The 18,294-nt window shown below is 40.7% G+C and overlaps 1 protein-coding gene and 1 long non-coding RNA gene across 2 annotated transcripts; both read left to right on the top strand.

The window, feature by feature from the left end:
• The first annotated feature begins 552 nt into the window (after nucleotides 1-552).
• Nucleotides 553-8,736, top strand: LOC123664290 (golgin subfamily A member 5-like). Its single transcript, XM_045598881.1, has 8 exons — nucleotides 553-1,241; nucleotides 1,338-1,496; nucleotides 1,593-1,803; nucleotides 2,044-2,319; nucleotides 3,970-4,162; nucleotides 4,820-5,104; nucleotides 8,217-8,425; nucleotides 8,544-8,736. Exons 1-8 carry the CDS (start codon nucleotides 815-817, stop codon nucleotides 8,734-8,736), a joined length of 1,953 nt encoding a protein of 650 aa, XP_045454837.1. The 5' UTR covers nucleotides 553-814.
• A 7,743-nt stretch (nucleotides 8,737-16,479) lies between these two features.
• LOC123663985 lies at nucleotides 16,480-18,190 on the top strand. The gene is made up of 2 exons (XR_006744728.1): nucleotides 16,480-16,639; nucleotides 17,248-18,190. It is a non-coding gene; the product is annotated as an uncharacterized LOC123663985 (long non-coding RNA).
• The last annotated feature ends 104 nt before the right edge of the window (nucleotides 18,191-18,294 follow it).

Below are 18,294 nucleotides of genomic sequence, written 5' to 3'. Positions count from 1 at the left end.
GCCTTTGCCTGCTCTTATATATGCCAGTAGTTGCCCATTCACCAAATGTCAAGAGACCCCCTGAATTGACTGTTTTTGAAGTAAATATTGTAGAAAATTCAGTTTTTACTAATTTAAATAAAGAGTTATATAAGTTATATAGTTATAGTATAATTAAAACAGTTCATAAAAAAAGTAAACTATGATCGTGACATTTTAAATTTTTTGTTGTATTTGTTTGTATGAATTGTTTTTATGGGCCATTTCTTACTTGAAATAAATGATTGAAGAAAATATACTTGGATTTATAATGTCAAGATACTTAAAATGTAAATTTTAGATTTTTAATCAGATTTCAAAGCAGATTAAAATTGAATAACGTTATTTATTAAATGTGTGGTCTTGTTCGAAATATTATACCGGTTCATTTTTATTTTTTATTAAATATCTCTTCTAATTTCAATTCAATTTTAATTCAATTTCTTCGTTGTATTGTATGGCTATGGCTAATTTGTGACACAGATGATTTCGGTTGTCACCTCGGTTGTCACGTAGGACGAAATCAGATGTTCTTACTTTGTTTACGTGTCATTGTCACTGTCAACTTGTCTACAAAGCTGAAATTGTTTTGTGTCATGTTAGTTTCTAATTTCAGGCTTAAATTTCTCATGATCGCTAAAACAAAGGTTTTGATATAAAAATATTTACTAAATTAAACGTGATGTGTGCGTATATGTGTGCATTTTAATATAAGAAAGTGAAATGATAGAGGAACAGTTTATAAGGAAAAGTCTAACTTCTAACACTTAAAACAACATAAATAATATTGTTATAAATGTCGTGGTTCGCGGATCTTGCTGGCAAGGCGGAAAGCCTGCTCAACAACCTCGATGAACAGACAGGTGTGGTTCTGCGCCAAAGTAATGGTGTGAAAGAAAGAAAACATGACATCATATATAACCACGAGAGTTCATGGGGCCAGAAGAAAAAAAACAGTCCAAAGAATACAAAAAAGAATATATTTACTCCCGAACCAAGGTCAAATTATGCACCAACAGTAAAAACTTCACCAACAAAACCCCATCAACCGCGATCTTTGATTAAACAAAATCAAGATAGTACTAGAACCATCCAGGAAAACATTAGAAAAAAGTCTCCAACACGGAGAACGGCCCAATATAATCTCAATAACAGCCCTAAGACATTAGTTGGCGATTTTAATGACAGTAAAGGAATTGATCATTTTGGACTTCGGCATAGAAGTAAGCTCACTTAAGTTAGGCTTTTGAAAACAAATGTTTATATCTATTTTAATTTTTATGATATCTTTTCTTTTAATTTCTATGATATCTTTTCAGGATTCAGTTTACCTTCAGACTTAGAAATAATAGACAGTGAAAAATTAGCATATAATATGCAAAACTTGGAAGTTGAGAATGCAATGTTGAAAAATGAACTTAATGTTATGAACAGAGAAATTTCCGAACTGCTTGACAGATTGCGTATAACAGAAGATGGTATGGACACAATTGTTTTTATTTGTAATATATAAGTTTTGTGTTAATTATTTTAACTTTATTGTTATGTCAATGTATTTAAATATTGGTTATCAGAACTCAAAAGCACACAAAATAAATTCGAAAATAGTGAAAAATTAAATTACACACTACAAGATGAAAAAGATTCATTGGTTGCACAAATTGAGAAGATTAAATCACAGGAAAATGAATTCAAAAATGTTCAAAGTAAATATAAAGAACAGAATCAAGATTTTGAAACAAATATCCACTTGTTGGAGTATAAAAATAGTGAATTTGAAGATAAGTAAGTGTTTCTTAAAAGTTACCATTGCTAAAGTAATTGGGTATTGTATTTTGTATCTTGTGTTGAAAATTTTTTTATTTTAAGAAAGTTATTAATTAACTTATAATTTAGCTACATGCTTAATTAAGTAAGGCATTTTTAGAAAATCTTAGCACTATTTAGAGGTAAATTGTAACTGATAATTATCATTTATATTAAACACACAGTATATATATTTTTTTAAATTTATATTTATTTTAGAATAAAAGTGCTAACGGAAGAAATAAGTCATAAGGAAAGAGCTCTAAATAAATTAGAAACTGAACTACGTCACGCACAAACAACTATACTTGAACAACAAAGTAGCATTGAAAAATCAAAGACAGAGTGCAATCGCTTAGAGAAAGATTGGGAAGCTTATAAATTAAGAGTTAAAAACATGCTCTTCGCCAAAGATAATGAAATTAAATCTCTACGAGAAGGAGCAAACCTCACTGAAGATGCAAAAATGTTAATGGAGCAAATAGAAACATTAAAGTGAGTATTTATTGTAATCATGTAAGAAAATAGAATTTGGATCTATAAGACAATTTTTATGTATTATTTATGTCTGTATATATAAATAAACTAGCGGACCCGGCAGATATTATCCTCCCAGCAGGAATAAATTTGATTGCTGACATACTGATAGCAGCACCACATACAGGATCCGTATGTGTTTTAAAACCATCCAAGAACCCATAAAATATATGTACAAAATTTTAATCAAAACGGTTTAGCATTTAGTGTAGCCATTTAGAGTTCAGTGACAAACGCACACATAGAAGAAATATATGTAAATGAATAAATTGTCACAAATAACATCAATTAAAATTTTTCTTAAAAAATACTCATAATAAATAAATAGGTTTTATGAAAAAACTCAAAATAATTAAAAAGATGAACGAACGAAAAAAAAAAAAATAGAAGAATTACACAGTATGATATAGATACATAAGACGTAATTATATTTGTTATCTTGATTACGAATTGACGTTTTATTTTTTATATTTTCTGATAATCTGCTACAAAACATGATTTAAAATAAATACTAATAACATGATTTCAGTTTTTCCCACTATAAATCCTCTAATGAATTTATTACAAAAGCTTTCTTACATTACTTTCAATTAACTTATTGTATGTGATTTTCGTTATCTGATGATCTGATAACCTGGTACATGTTATTTCGGTTTTATCTATAGATTCCAATAACTGTAATTTTTTTTTTTATCTAGAATGGAATTTACCCATTTTGATTTAATTTTAAGATTAACAAATCTTTGTTTTTAATCAACTCAACTTAACAAAAAAGTTGCATGTACTCAAATTCGCAACACTTTATAAGACGTTGAATTATCCAGTTTCAGTTGTTGGACTTAATAATTTTTTTCTATGTATCGGACACAGACACCTATACTAACGACGGTCATTTTAATTATAATATTGTATACGTCCTTATAAATAGAAATGTTATTTATTGTAAACCATAAAATGTATATTAAAAAAAATCTTTATGAAAACTTTACCTTAAATTGTATCTTAAACGGAGTCAGAAATAGAGAGGGTACTCACTAAAGATGCTTTTCAACCGAATCCAAAAGATGGCGTTAGAGAGAGACTTCAAAAATATGTACACGATAATTGACGGTAGACATACATATATAGAGCATCCCCACCTTTCTTTTAACACATAACTGAGGTAAGGCACAGCAGGAATTTCCTGCTCAAAATATGGAGCAGCCCGACTGGGGTAGTACCTCGACCTTACAGAAGATCACAGCTAAATAATACTGTTTTCAAGCAGTATTGTGTTCCTGTTGGTGAGTAAGGTGACCAGAGCTCCTGGGGGGATTGGGGATTGGGTCGGCAACGCGCTTGCGATGCTTCTGGTGTTGCAGACGTCTATAAGCTACGGTAATAGCTTACCACCAGGTGAGCCGTACGCTTGTTTGCCGAACTAGTAATATAAAAAAAAAGACGTAACTAAATTACATTGATTGATAATGTATTATTTTGCTTCCATAGACAATAAAATTATAATTATCAAAGTAGGTTACTATTGCAATATTAAGGATGAGGTCTTTATCGTTTTCCGCTGTCTAAGAAAACTACTCTGCTATATATTATGCTCTTTTTTATTTACAGACAAGAAAAAGAAGAATTATCACAATCAATAACACTTGTTCGTAACGAATGCAATGAAATAAAGCTATGTATGTCACAATTGGAGCAACGTCACGCTGCTGCCGAGCGCGTCGTGACAGCCCTGAGGGACACCTTGAAAGAAGAGCGTAGCTCTAGGAATAGGGCTGAAGTACAATGTCTTACTCTTGGAAAGGTAGTTTGACTTTTCTTTTTTTGACTTGATGTTTATATGAATTATATTAAAGGAAAAATTATTTAATTATAGAGTTTAATAAAGTTGGATGTATTTTCGAATACTTCCTATCTGTTTTGGTTGTAAGTAATGTATTTTCGAAGTAAAAATTCTTTACGCACTACTACTTTACGTGTACTTGACTTGGGAAGTAAGCTGTTGAATGCGTGACGAGAACGTTACCAAAAGTGTGATCAGGCGATACTAACGGAGCAAGAGAGAGGTGCGAGCACACATTTTCCTTCTCTCTTTCTCTCATAGCCAGTTACGTTTCGTATATCTAAGACACAGTGCAGGCCTATTGTGCAGAAGTTTTACTTCAGTCGTGTGGTCTAAAGTATATTTGTTTGTTTTGATAGTAACCTATACATATTAATATCGGTTTACGATTTTTGATTTTATCATTTACAAACAAAATAAATTACATTTAACGTAAAGGTTACCGTTTTTATTTATTTATTATTTCGTCTCTTTGTTGAGGTAAACCAACAATATTAAAGTCACTTTATCATACACAGTGAATATAATAATACTTAAAGTAGTAACTAAACCGTTTACCACAGATTCATTTAATTCTTTATTAATTTGTATTTTAAATTATTAATTAATTATTTTCAGGAGTTGCAATCTCTTCGGATGGAGTCCGCCCAAACAATAGCCAGTCTACGGACAGCTTTACAAAACAAAGAGGAGGAACTAAATAATCTTATAATCAACGAAACCGCGTCCACAGCACGAACGACTGATACGAGCGCGTTGAACGTAGCAGACTATGACGTCATCAGAGACATTGACAATGAAAAGATAGAATATCTGACGCAAATGTTGATACAGAAACAAGGAAAGATAGACACGTTACTGGCCGATAATAATATACTGAGGATTCAGTTGGATAAATTAGAGGTGCGTAATTAAATATAAGGTATATAATAAATTAACGCCTCATACTTACGGCCCCAATGGGATTTAATCCTGTATCGAGGTCCGGCACCAACTCACACAATACATAAGCATAAACGCCCAGACCACGGAAAACATCTGTATGGTCAATACAACTCTTTGGCATGTGCGGAAATCGAACTCGTAGCCGCCAGCGCACAGCCACCAGTGCTATGACCGTTGCGTCAACGCGTCGTTAATACTATCTATTCAGAAACAATAGGGTAAATAATTGAACGAAATTGTTAGTAGTATTTTTGTTCAGTTAGTAATTTTTGTTTTTGTTTTCGCTACTCTCATAGTATTTTTAAATGTATTGTTAGCATAATATCGATTATTTTAATACGTTTCGTGACGTCGTGCAACAGTGTTAATAAAAATAGTTCCCTACCCGCGTTTTGTAACGTCATGCAACAACGTCAATAAAAGCAGTCCCTACCCGTTCAGAGGGCTCTTTTGCTTCTCGGCTTTCGGAACGATAGGTCGTTGTTTCATGACGAGTGCGTTGATCATTTTTATATTCAAAGTAACGGTTGTTTGCCTGGTTAATTAAAATTGTAATTCTCGGTCATTATTTTCGATTAAGTTAGTGGTTAAGGTTAATTTTTGTGATAATTGTTATATTTGTAAAAATGAGTAATAAATAGAAGTTAAGTGTTCGGTTTTCTGTTTTTTTTTTAAATAAATAAGTTTGTTTCTCCTAAAATCAGAAGTGGGATTGCTCCTTACGACACCACTTCATAAGCAAACAGCCGTTAATTTGAAATCGTCATGCCGCGTTCACGATCGTGCGGTTCGTGTTCACATAGTCGATCAGGCAGGACTCCTAGTCGTGAAAATAGGCAGTCCCGCGGTAAATCTATAAGGAACGAACAAACGCGCAATAGGCCGTCACGGGTAAATCGCCGTCGTCATAGATCGCGAAGTGAATCTGACGATGAAAGGTTATCTCAGGTGTGTGCAATTGTCGCAAGTGGGCGTCGTGTCAACTTACTGAACGTTCCCTGCGACCACGCAGGCTGTGTTCGGAGAATCGCGAACGGTTATCACGCAGTAGCAGTGAGTATTCGTTACTTTGGGTAGATCTCGTTCGCGCAGATGTAGTAGTTCGATTACGATATACGATAGATGCGATTATGACTCGTCTGTCTACTATCGAACAATCGACAGTCAACTCATCACGAAATTCATTGCTTAAACCAAGCCGCAGAGTTATTATGTCTCTAATTTTGATCCGGCTGTGCACGATTTTGGAGTGTGGAAGTAAATAGGACGAAGTGAATTAATAATTGGGACGATTTAGTGCTTATCGCGAGTCACTAATTGTTTTAAGGGCGATGCCAAAATTTGATTAAACGAGAGGATCAGTAATGATCGTTCGTCGTTTAATTTCTGTCGCGAGTTTAGGTCGTGTGGGTAGTTGTTTACGGGATGAAGCGCGGTCGTGGTTAAATGATTGTGTGATGCAGGATAGAACGTGGAGCAGCTTTAAGTCGAGTATCTTTTTAGAAACAGGTAGAATATCTTGGTTGATTAATTTACCAAGGTCAGGTGAGGCCGAGCTTTAGTAAAATTGAGGCGCTTATTCAGTCACCGAAGCCTACCAACGCAAGACAGGTTAACCGATTTCTAGGTCTTACAGGCTATATCTGTATTGCCAAATTATTAAGAAAGTGCGAATCTTTGCTGTAGAGGACCTTGTCTTTGTGATTAAAATCTAGCAAGCACTTACAGTGTGCTTAGCGCACTCCCGCATAACCGATACGAGTTGAAGTTGCTGGCAGGCTCATATGGTAAGACGATACGAGCAGCCTCTGAACACATGGTTCAGTGGCTCGGTGAGTGAATGCCAGACACATGCTCCGCATTCTTCGATAGCGGTTTGTATACACCGCCATGGTAGCAGTACGGGTAAGCAAGCGTGAAGCCTCTGCTATCATTATCATTACAGCCTATACAGTCCACTGCTGGACATGGGTCTCCACAGGTTTGCGCCAAGCGTGGCGTGAACTCGTGTGTTTTGCCCGTGGTCGCCACGCTGGACAGGCGAGTTCGTGGCCGCGGGGCTGGCTTTGTCACGCCGGGAGCGCTGCTACCCATCTTCGGCCTGTGTATTTCGGGGCCAGCGGTTGGATGGTTGTCCCGCCACCGGTCGGCTTTTTGGGTTTCATGGTGGTGGCGGAACTGTGTTGTCCCTTGGTCGCCTCTTACGACAAGCGCGGAAAGAGAGGGGGTGGCTATGTTCCTTAGTACCGTAGCCACACAGTACTATATTTACACTGCTATATTTTTCATGAATTAGCAAGCTAACCAATTACCGTATTTTACAGCCAGGGTTCGCCAAACCGATTCATAAAGGTAACCGTTTGAAACGATTACCGTATGAATCGGATACCGATTGAAAAGGTTACCGTTTTATTTCGGTTCCAAAACCGTAATAAAACGGTTACCGATTAAACTGTAATACCGAAATATAACGTTATGTATTTCGGTTTTAAATGATTCGGAGAAGTAACAAAGGGTGACAAAATCTGTGAGCCATCGTTTAAAATGAAGAATCTGTAATGTTCCTTGCTTTTATTGATAATGCTTGGTTTTTCATAAGACTGGCTTCTTTAACTATGAAAGTAATTAAGTTTTTTGTTTTGAATTATTCGTTATATGCAATATAAACATTAACGCGAAAAAGAGATGAAAACTTGCTCGCGCCACGCCCGGGGCCTGTCGTCTATCACAAATAAGTTTTAAGTAAAATCACGCAACACACGGGAGCGAATGAGATAGAGATATGGTGTACGTTCGGACCGCAATCCGAGCTAGCGCAGCGCAGCTACAAGAACGGGAATTGCCCGCTTAAACTTACGACGCGAACGTTATGCCTACTACCGGTTTATTTCGATACTGTATTACCGATATGATTCGGTTACCGAATGATTCTCTTACCGTTATTTTGATTCGATAAGTACCGTTTTATAAAGGTAAATAACCCATACCGGAATATCCCTGTTTACAGCAATGTACATGAATAGTGTGGTATGTGAGATGCCTTCACGAGTGGTCACGCTTGTCGGCGTAGTCATGCGTGTGGTGGCTCCGTATATGGGTGCGGTGTAGTGCGGAGCTGTACACGTGCGATGGCACCTGCACTTTGCTGGCACGATGTGACAAAATGACCGTTTTGTTATTTGAGACAAGCGTAAAGCCGGGTCCAGACATGTATCATTTGCCCGATCCGATCACCGTATCCGTATCGTCGACGCGTATCATGATCGCATATGTGGACGGGTAATGATATACGTATCATGATACGGGATCTCGATACGCCGTTATGATACGGCCCGTCCCATGTCGTGTCGGTTTTTGTCCGATCATCAAAGGTGATACAGATACGGACGTGGGTCAGTCTGGACGCATCACTCGCGACGCTCGGTCGGTTGCACGTGCGCGTCATTTTCAGTCCTTGCCGTGAAGAAAAAACAATGAATTGGAACAATGAAAATGTTATTAAGGCCTATAAAGAAAAGCAAGTTTTATGGGATCCCAGCCACAAAAGTTATTACAACAGGAATCTGAAGCAGGAGGCCTGGGATGAATGACATGTTTGATCGAGAGCAGAAACTGAACTGGGCAATTTGATACGCGATCATGACTATTGTGAAGATACGGATACGGAGCAAATCGGAGGCGTCCGCAACTTGATACGGGGCTTGACAATACGCACGGTGATCGGATACGGTGATAGGATCGGTCAAATGATCATGTCTGGACCCGGCCTAATACTGCCTCTGTCTGCTTTCTGTGATGGGTATTGCGTAATACTGCCTCTGCCCAAGGGATAATATCGCGTAATACTGCCTCTGTCCCTGGATCACATCGCGGGTATCGCGTAATACTGCCTCTGCCCGTAAGGTAAAGTAAATGTTGTGTGATGGGTATTGCGTAATACAGCCTCTGCCCAAGGGATATCGCGTAATACTGCCTCTGTCCCTGGATCACATCGTGGGTATCTCGTAATACTGCCTCTGCCCGTAAGGTAAAGCAAATGTTGTGTGATGGGTATTGCGTAATACAGCCTCTGCCCAAGGGATATCGCGTAATACCGCCTCTGTCCCTGGATCACATCGTGGATATCGCGTAATACTGCCTCTGCCCGTAAGGTAAAGTAAATGTTGTGTGATGGGTATTGCGTAATATAGCCTCTGCCCAAGGGATATCGCGTAATACTGCCTCTGTCCCTGGATCACATGATGGATATCGCGTAATACTGCCTCTGTCCGTTGATTACATAGTGGATATCGTTTAATACTGCCTCTGTCCGTTATTACATAGTGGATATCGCGTAATACTGCCTCTGTCCCTGGATCACATAGTGGATATCGCGTAATACTGCCTCTGTCCCTGGATCACATAGTGGATATCGCGTAATACTGCCTCTGTCCGTTGATCACATAGTGGATATCGCGTAGTACTGCCTCTGTCCGTTGATCTTCTTCTTCTTACGGTGCCTCTTCTCTACAAAGGTTGGCGACCATCATGGGTATCTTAATCTTCGAAGCTGCAGCACGGAAGAGAGAGCGAGTACTTAGATTAAACCATTCACGGAGGTTCTTCAGCCAGGATATTTTACTTCTGCCAGAGTCTGCTACAGACGATGAATGTGACAATGCTCAGCTTGGGCCTTCGACGGCTCCCGCTACTGCTTCCCCAGGAGTTCTCCCTGGAGACGGCGAGCTCGAGTCCTTATCAGCGTCCACCGACGGCGTTCGTGGTGAAAATGTGCACCGGGGACGGCGCACGGTCAGGAGAGGCCGTGTTAGCATAATATCGATTATTTTAATACGTTTCGTGACGTCGTGCAACAGTGTTAATAAAAATAGTTCCCTACCCGCGTTTTGTAACGTCATGCAACAACGTCAATAAAAGCAGTCCCTACCCGTTCAGAGGGCTCTTTTGCTTCTCGGCTTTCGGAACGATAGGTCGTTGTTTCATGACGAGTGCGTTGATCATTTTTATATTCAAAGTAACGGTTGTTTGCCTGGTTAATTAAAATTGTAATTCTCGGTCATTATTTTCGATTAAGTTAGTGGTTAAGGTTAATTTTTGTGATAATTGTTATATTTGTAAAAATGAGTAATAAATAGAAGTTAAGTGTTCGGTTTTCTGTCTTTTTTTTTTAAAATAAATAAGTTTGTTTCTCCTAAAAGTATTTATAATAGTATTTTTTATTTTTTACACGGTTCTTATACAATACATATTTAACAGAAATGTTATTTTCTATACTATCATTTTCGAAAACGATACGAGAGCCGTACATATTTGCGTTTATGGAGAGTCACTAAACGTAGCTTCCGCACACATAAAAACTCGAGTCCATATGAGAACGTTCAACACACTCACACTATAGCCTAGCCCACTGCTGGACATAGGCCTCAAATTGCGCGAACTCGTGTGTTGCCCATAGTCACCACGCTGAGCAGGCAGGTTTTTTTTTTTTTTTTTTTTTTTTTAACAAGTCATACATCCACGGGCTTATGAACCCATGTCCTTTTTTACTCTAATACATGCAAATTTTTATTTTTATTTTTTCTCTATTTCAAGGTAGGCGTTAGTCAATAACATCGCTGTTCAAGTCACTATGTTTGTTTTTAATGTCTCCAAAAGAGACGTGAGTCCACCGACCGGTTCTTAATCTAATCTATGGTACAATTTTTTTTTTTTTTTTTTTTTTTTTTTTGTTATTATTATTATTTCCTTATAATACTATACTTATATCTAGCTAAACATTATTTACATGCGTGATAATAGTTTTCTTAAATATATATATATTTTTAATATTATCTATATTACTACCAACGAGGAGTACTCCCAAGCCAAGCAACCTATTCCAATTTTATTTTGACATCTCGAGAATACTCTCAACGACGGCGGTGTCTCTATTATGAATCGCCATCTTGAGACTATGCTCGAGGATGTCTTTTTCCGTAGCCTCCGCCGCCCTCCCGACGAAACGACAGATCGCGTCATCCCTGTAGTCGGTGTAGTAGACACAGGCCTTGGTGTGTCTAGTCACCGCGACTATCGCGTGCGAAACGCTGTCATGTATTCGCAGCCTCCCACTCCTCGTCTGGATGACGATGACACTCTCACTCGTCTGGCCCTGCGCCTCGTGGATAGTCAAGACACGCGACCCCTCCCCTTTCCCGTATCCCCGGTCCACCAGCAACTTCTTCTCTTCCTGCGTGAAGACCAGGTATAGGGTCCAGTTCTGTCTTGCAGAGATTTGCGCGCCCGTGAAGCTTTCCACGCGCAGGGAACGGATTATTGGGCTTGAGCTATAAATATCTTTGTAGACCTCGCTGATGGCGAAGGCGACATCCTTGGGGTTTCGGTGCGTACAAGACAGCTCCCACGATATGCCTGTTATCAGGGTTGGTCTGCTGTACCGCATCTTGAACAGGTTTTCCCTGTCGATGTACGGCAGCTGGTTAATATCTCCGATGAGGACCACCTTCTTGGCCCCTGATAGTCGGGCTGCCATCACTATGGCCCCGAAGTGGTTCATGAGGGCTTCATCTACCGTAAGACGGCTGATTTTTGCGCCCCCTCGAAAACCATTGACCAGTACGGAGGCCATAGTGCGCACCTTAGATTTGGCTTTAACGCCATAGCGGTGTGCCAGCTTCTCCTTAAGTTCTTTGGCAGCCTCGACTGTGGTCGTAATGACGACTTCCTCGTCCTCATCGAATTCCCCGACTATGCGAGTTGTCTTGCCACATCCTGGAACCCCATTTATCCATTCCAGTGAAGGTAGCCCCCAGACCACGGAAGAATCATCGGCGTCACGGTCCCCCGTGATGGTTTGAGCCATCCGGAGTATCCGATCATCCAGCATTACTCTCGTGCATCTGGCCACTACCACCACCGGGTCCCCTGGTGGTGTATTGAAGATCTGAGGCTCTTGTTCCTGCCCCTCAGACTCGACCGCGCTCACGAAGCCTGCTGTGATGTTATATGCAGCCATATACCTCCCCGACATATTTCCTTTGAGTATCTGTCGAGTGTCGTTGTTGTAAATGGCTGCTTCGGCTTCTTCGAGTTCCACCTCCAGTAACTTTAGGTTGTTGTACTGGTAGGTCTGCATGATCTTATTGCATGTGGCCAGGTTCACCTCTCGGTTTGCCTTTGTTATGGCCAGGAACTCGGTAAGGGCATTTTGCGCGTGTTCAGATGGTGTGGACGCTGGTCGAAGTTTTGGTGGTGTTACTTGCCCCATATCGGCCCTTGTTCGAACAGTTGGTGGCGCCTCCGGGTGCTTCGAACTTTCGTCCTCGGTGAACCTTTCCAACGCCTTAATTTGCCGCTCTCTTGTATCGACCTGATTGGGGGACAAGTGGGGCGGTTTTTTGCCTCGTTTTGGGGAGATCGTCGATTGGATAAACTTCGCCATCGACATCAGGCTCGGTTTCGGTGTGGCTTTTGTCCGATTGCTTAACTCAGCCTTTTGGGCCTCGACCTGTTTCTGTAGGCGCTCCGATCCGCTGGGTGTGGGCTCTTCAAGAGCCGGCGATGCGGGGGGTTTAGATGTCCTGATCTTGGGTTTTAGGTAGCCTAGATCCTCCCCCCTGTCTTCGTATATAATGACCTCGTTGTTCAGTGAGGCCTTTAGACACCCGTACCTGTCTGATACGTTGCCTTTGTCATACCCGACTCTCATTGAGTCCACACTGATCCTTCCGGGGGCCCCACCGGAGGCCTCGTCCAGCCGCTGTAGCCACAAACTTGACTGCGCAAAGGCAGACCTTTCTCCTTCCTCGAAAAGCACGATTGTTTTATTTTTCAACCGCACCAGACGGTAAATTAAGTCGTCCTTCAGTTTTTGCGCAAGCGCCTCGATCTTAGAGCGCTTTATGCTTGTGTTTAGCGTGCTACCTGTCATCAGCAGGGCAAGCCCCGGCGAGACCACCAGACGATCGCGACCTTCGGAGCGACAAAAACTCATTCCGACTCTCTCCGCTTCGCTGTCCATAAACAGAGCCACGCATCTGGTCTTTATTCCCACTTCACCGCTTCCTTTCCATTCTTTGAACAAGGCCACTGGTGTTTTGCTGTGAGTAGGTTGCGGAGGTACGTTTTTATTGGCTCTCTTCTGGAACAAACTCTGCAGAGAAGACGGTGTGGTCTGTGTTATTTGGCCACGCAGCGTTTGGGTATTCAGGGGCTGAGAAGCAGTTGCCCCAGGCTGGTAAACGGTATATGGGACACGGACCTGAACGTGTGTCGGTGTCTGTGTAATTGTGTTTGTGTTGGTAGTTGTTGTGACGGTACTGGCACTATGTGGTATGAATGCAGCCTGTGGTAGAGCGGTCGTGCTATTTCTTTTTGCAGCCGAGGAAGCGGCTTTTCTCGCAAATGTCAGGAAAGACGTTCTGCCCGGTTCATTTTCCAAGATGGTGCGGAGCGAGGTCTGGTCTAGTTTTGTCTGGAGTTTGAGTTCCAGAGCCAGCCTTTCTCTGCCGAACCTCGGACATTCCAGCAGAATGTGCAGAACTGTCTCCTGACAGTTTGAGTCGCAGATACACGAAGGGCTGTCCCTAAGGTGGAATCTGTGTAGATACGCCGCAAATCCTCCATGACCGGTCAGTACTTGTGTGTCGACCGGTGTTAGTGCCGATTTTCTTACCAGCTTGTAAGCGGTCTTTACGTCTGGTAGAAAGATTTTCGTGACCGAGCCAGTTACCGAAGAATTGTATCTTTCTTGCCACAACTCGACAGTCTCTTCACGTATCCGCCTTCTGACATACGACACTGGAACTTTATCGTAGTCGGGTGCCGTCTTTTTCGTTAGGGCCGCCTTTTTAGCCAGTTCGTCCGCTCTTTCATTTCCCGGTGTACCTACGTGGGCCTTCAACCAAAAGAACCGCACCGTTCTATTGTCTTCTCGGATTTGCCTGATGCGACTCTTCATCTCAATGGCCAGAGGGTGGGTTACCGAAGGACTCCTTAGTAGATCAAGTGACGATCTAGAGTCGCTCAAGATGTTAATAGGGCTTTTTTTCGATTTCCTCGCCATGTCCACGGCTCGGAAGAGTGCGTACATCTCCGATTGGAAAACGGTGTTATGCGGTTCAAGCCGGAACGTGGAGTATCTTACTTCCTTGCCTTGATCCCACCACGTTAGGGCTTCTCCTACTTTGCCCTCTATTTTGCTACCGTCGGTGTAGATGTATGAGCCGACGATGTGGTGTTTTTCGAGGTCTTCAGGGTTCAGACTCTCCAAGCGCTCATACTCAGTTGGCATGAGTAGAGATGGATGGGGGTTTTGCATCGGACCCACCTTGCGCTCCAGCTCTCTGCCCGGTGGCAGAAGGTCCTCGCAGTGGCCTTTCTTAATTTTAAACAGCATGGCCGCTTCTCGGATCCGAAGGTCGAGTGGGAGCAGGCCTGAGAGGACGAGTGCCGATGTCAGAGACACCGCGCTTTGCATATTTTCTGTGCGAAGCCTCTTTGCAGTGAGTCTAGTTGCTTCCTTACAGACAACTTCCAAAGGACCACGCGCTTGCCGCATACAGGACGATGGGCTCTATCACCGCCACGTATATGGTTCGGACTATTTCTCCGTTTAGACCCCAAGACACCTTCGCCGCGCGCGCTAAATGTTTATAAATGTTAGCCGCTTTCTTGCATACGGCGGCCACATGCGCATTGAATGTGAGCTTTGAGTCCAAAATGAGCCCCAGCAGTTTTATTTCTTCTACAAGCCTCAACTGAGTGCCGGACATGTGGACTATGGGGGTATCGTATTTTAGCTTCTTGGTCATTACCATCGCATTGGTTTTATGCGGTGCGAAGTTCAATTTATTACGTTTGCCCCAGTCCTGTACGGCCGCTAAGGTGGTTTCAGCCGAAGCTTGCAGGTTGCTGGTTTTCTGGCTCGAGAAAACGAGGACCACATCGTCCGCAAAGGCTTGGCAGTACACTCCCATGCTTTGTACCTCTCTCAGAAGCGAATCCAGGATAAGGTTCCAGAAGGTCGGTCCACCTATGGATCCCTGGACACATCCCTTCGTGGTTTCCCTCTCACAGGATGCTCTGGCATAGTTTACTATGACTCTTCGGTCCTTCAGATATGAGTCGACCAAGGCGTATAGGTTCCTCGGGCAATGTTTTTCTACTAGCTGTTTCTTGAGAGCTGGCCACCATGCGTTGTCGAAGGCGCCCTCTATATCGAGCGATACCAGAAGTACTATCTTTTTTAATTTAATTTCCCTCCTGATATGCCCGACTAAGTCGTAGAGGGCGTCCTCCGTTCCCTTTTGTGGCATGAATCCATACTGGCTGCGGTGCAGCGTAGGGAATAGTCTCCACTGAAGTCTACCTATTAACATTTTCTCGACTGTCTTTCCGAGTATCGACAGGAGTCCGATAGGTCTGTAGGACTTCGGGTGGGTGTAGTCTTCCTTGGCTGGTTTGCGGAGAATGCATACGTGGGCGACTTTCCACTGCTTGGGGAAGTGAGACAGCGATAGACATTTATTTGCCAATGCTAAAAACAACCCCACATCGCAGTTTATTGCCACCCTGCATATGTCAGATGTTAGTCCATCCGGACCTGGAGCTTTCTTTGGATTTTGGTTCAAGAGAACTTGTTCCAGCTCGGCAGCTGTAAAAGGTGGATCATCATCCGAAAGGTCTTGTAGCTCCGCAGGAGTTCTGTATTCTACGGCCTCTCTGACCTGTTTGTGATAGGCAGTTTCGGTTGTCACAGAGTCCATCGGGTAGAATGTGTTTGCTAGGAGTTCAGCCGATTGATCCGGTGAAAGTGTTTCGCCGACCTCGCTCCTTAGCAACGTGTCTTCGTTTCTGCGAGATGTTTTCCTGATGACTCTGTAAATACCGTCCCATACGCTTTCACGGTCTTGTGCCGTACAGAACTCCTTCCAGCTTTGGGTGGCTGCTTCGCTTGCCGCTAGTTTGGGCAGGCAGGTTGGTGACCGCAGGGCTGGCTTTGTCGCACCGAAGACGCCGCTGCCCGTTTTCGGCCTGTGTATTTAAAAGCCAGCAGTTGGATAGTTATCCCGCCACCGGTCGGCTTTATAAGTTCCAAGGTGTAACTGTGTTATCCCTTAGTCGCCTCTTACGACACCCACGGGACACCAGTGGGTGGCTATATTCTTTACTGCCGTAACTACACAGCATGAGAATGTTCAAACTTTGTCTCAATGTCTTCTTTATGTAATAGGCTATTTTTAGGCAAATTAAATGGAATTATACGTTAAAAAAAAAACTTAATTTATTTTCATATATTTACAGTCAAAACATCGATCAGAATTAGCGTCTCTCCGTTCGAAGTACTCTCACAGCGTGGTTACAGTACAAGATGGCGACCGCGTGCGTTCAAGAAGTAATTACAGCGGCTCACCTCTATCCGCTTTATCGTTACGTATCGGTGTCATGATCAAAAGATTTCCGATATTTAGACTGCTTATTATGATATATATGGTAAGATTTTTTTTTTACTTTTTTAAAATATAGGTGATTCAAGGCGATCAACCAACCTAACGTATTACAGATTATTATTATAAATAAATAAATAAATGCTTCACACTCAACGATTATTATTATTACATTAAAATTTAAATTACCGACATCATTTTGGAAAAGAGCTGATACTCTTCAAAATACCGAATCAATTTTTACTAAACATGGTTAAATACTATAGTAATGTAAGGTAAACTCACTTTCCATCCATCCATTCATCCAGGTCCATCTGTTCAAGAGCTACAATGCCACACAGACATACAGATAGATATTGGGGTCAAATTTAACACCTCGTTTTTGCGTCGGGGGTAAAAGGAATATATCAAAGCCAGTAAACACACAGGATGCCTAGTATATTACAAATAAATATAATTCATTTGAATTTATGATTTTGGAACAAATTTCCTTTCATTTCATTAGTTATTTTCTTGTTATCAAAAGCATTTGTTTCATCATTGTTTCATTGTTCATGGAGGATATATAGATTGGCGTAGTCCTTTTGAACTAAACTCCTTGAATAAATAATAAATAAAATGTCTGTGTAGTACAAAGATTTTATAATTTCACAGATCGGCTTACATTTGTGGGTGCTTACAGTACTCTTCACGAGTAAACCAGAAGACTTCGTGTCGAGGCCAACGAAATCATGAATTCGAATATCACTTATAGGATAAAAACAAGATGCATTAAATTAAACCACATATTATACGATATATTATTTCTGAGCTGCCAACAAGAAATCAGTTAAATAGAAGGAGTGGCTTAAGTTCAGTGGCAAACTATAGTCTCTTCGCGTTAAGGACTTAGCTTAGTCACGCCCTTATTAATAAAATCGTAGAACTAGAGCGCCACGTTCATATTGGCTAGTTGATGTAAGTTCTTCAGACAGACAGAATTTACTGTGATTTAATTAGCTTGACTAATTAATATATAACAAATTACATCGCGTGGGTGTGGCTAAGCTGAGCGACATCAATGAGTTACTATTTTCTTCACGTGAATATATAATGGTGCCTAAATAGTGCTTCTATTTAACTGATTATTTGTATAGAACTTAGAAATTGAATGTAACAATATGCGGTTTAATTTATTGCCTTTGACTTGTGTCCACTCTGTATAAAAATAAATAACTAGTTAATACTTAAAATCACACAGTACCTTGTGTAAATAAATAAATAAAGCAATATTGATTTAATTTACAATTGTAATTAGAAAGTTTCGTTATGAATGAAGGGTAAAAAAAAACAATAATTGTAAAAATATTTTGCTCATTGTATTCCACTGAATCGTTTGTGACAACATCTACATTCAAAATATTAAATTGTTTTAAAAGTATTGTGTATAGTGTATAAAAAAATTGGGATTGAAAATTGGTAATCTCAGCCATGGATGCGCCATATATTAACTTGCCAGTCTATTCTATTACTACGTTAGCGTTCTTTTTAAAAACAAAATAATGTTTTTTTTAAATTAATTATGTTGTAAAAGCGTAATAAATAAATGTTATATGTATATATTTTTTTATTTATGTAAAAAAACATCATCTTTAAAAAGAATTACTCCTCGAAGAAGAAGAAGAAGGAGAAGAGCGTTTAAGATGTTATTTGGATGAGACT

Source organism: Melitaea cinxia, chromosome 21 (genome assembly GCF_905220565.1).
Source record: "Melitaea cinxia chromosome 21, ilMelCinx1.1, whole genome shotgun sequence".
Lineage (NCBI taxonomy): Eukaryota > Metazoa > Arthropoda > Insecta > Lepidoptera > Nymphalidae > Melitaea > Melitaea cinxia.
This window is presented reverse-complemented; position numbering and strand designations above follow the sequence as displayed.

Excerpts from the sequence above, each read along its gene's own strand:
- LOC123664290 (XM_045598881.1), top strand. The coding sequence starts at position 815 with ATGTCGTGGTTCGCGGATCTTGCTGGCAAGGCGGAAAGCCTGCTCAAC. Across the intron at positions 1,242-1,337 it reads TTTTGGACTTCGGCATAGAA|GATTCAGTTTACCTTCAGAC; the intron begins GTAAGCTCACTT and ends ATATCTTTTCAG. Across the intron at positions 1,804-2,043 it reads AATAGTGAATTTGAAGATAA|AATAAAAGTGCTAACGGAAG; the intron begins GTAAGTGTTTCT and ends TATTTATTTTAG.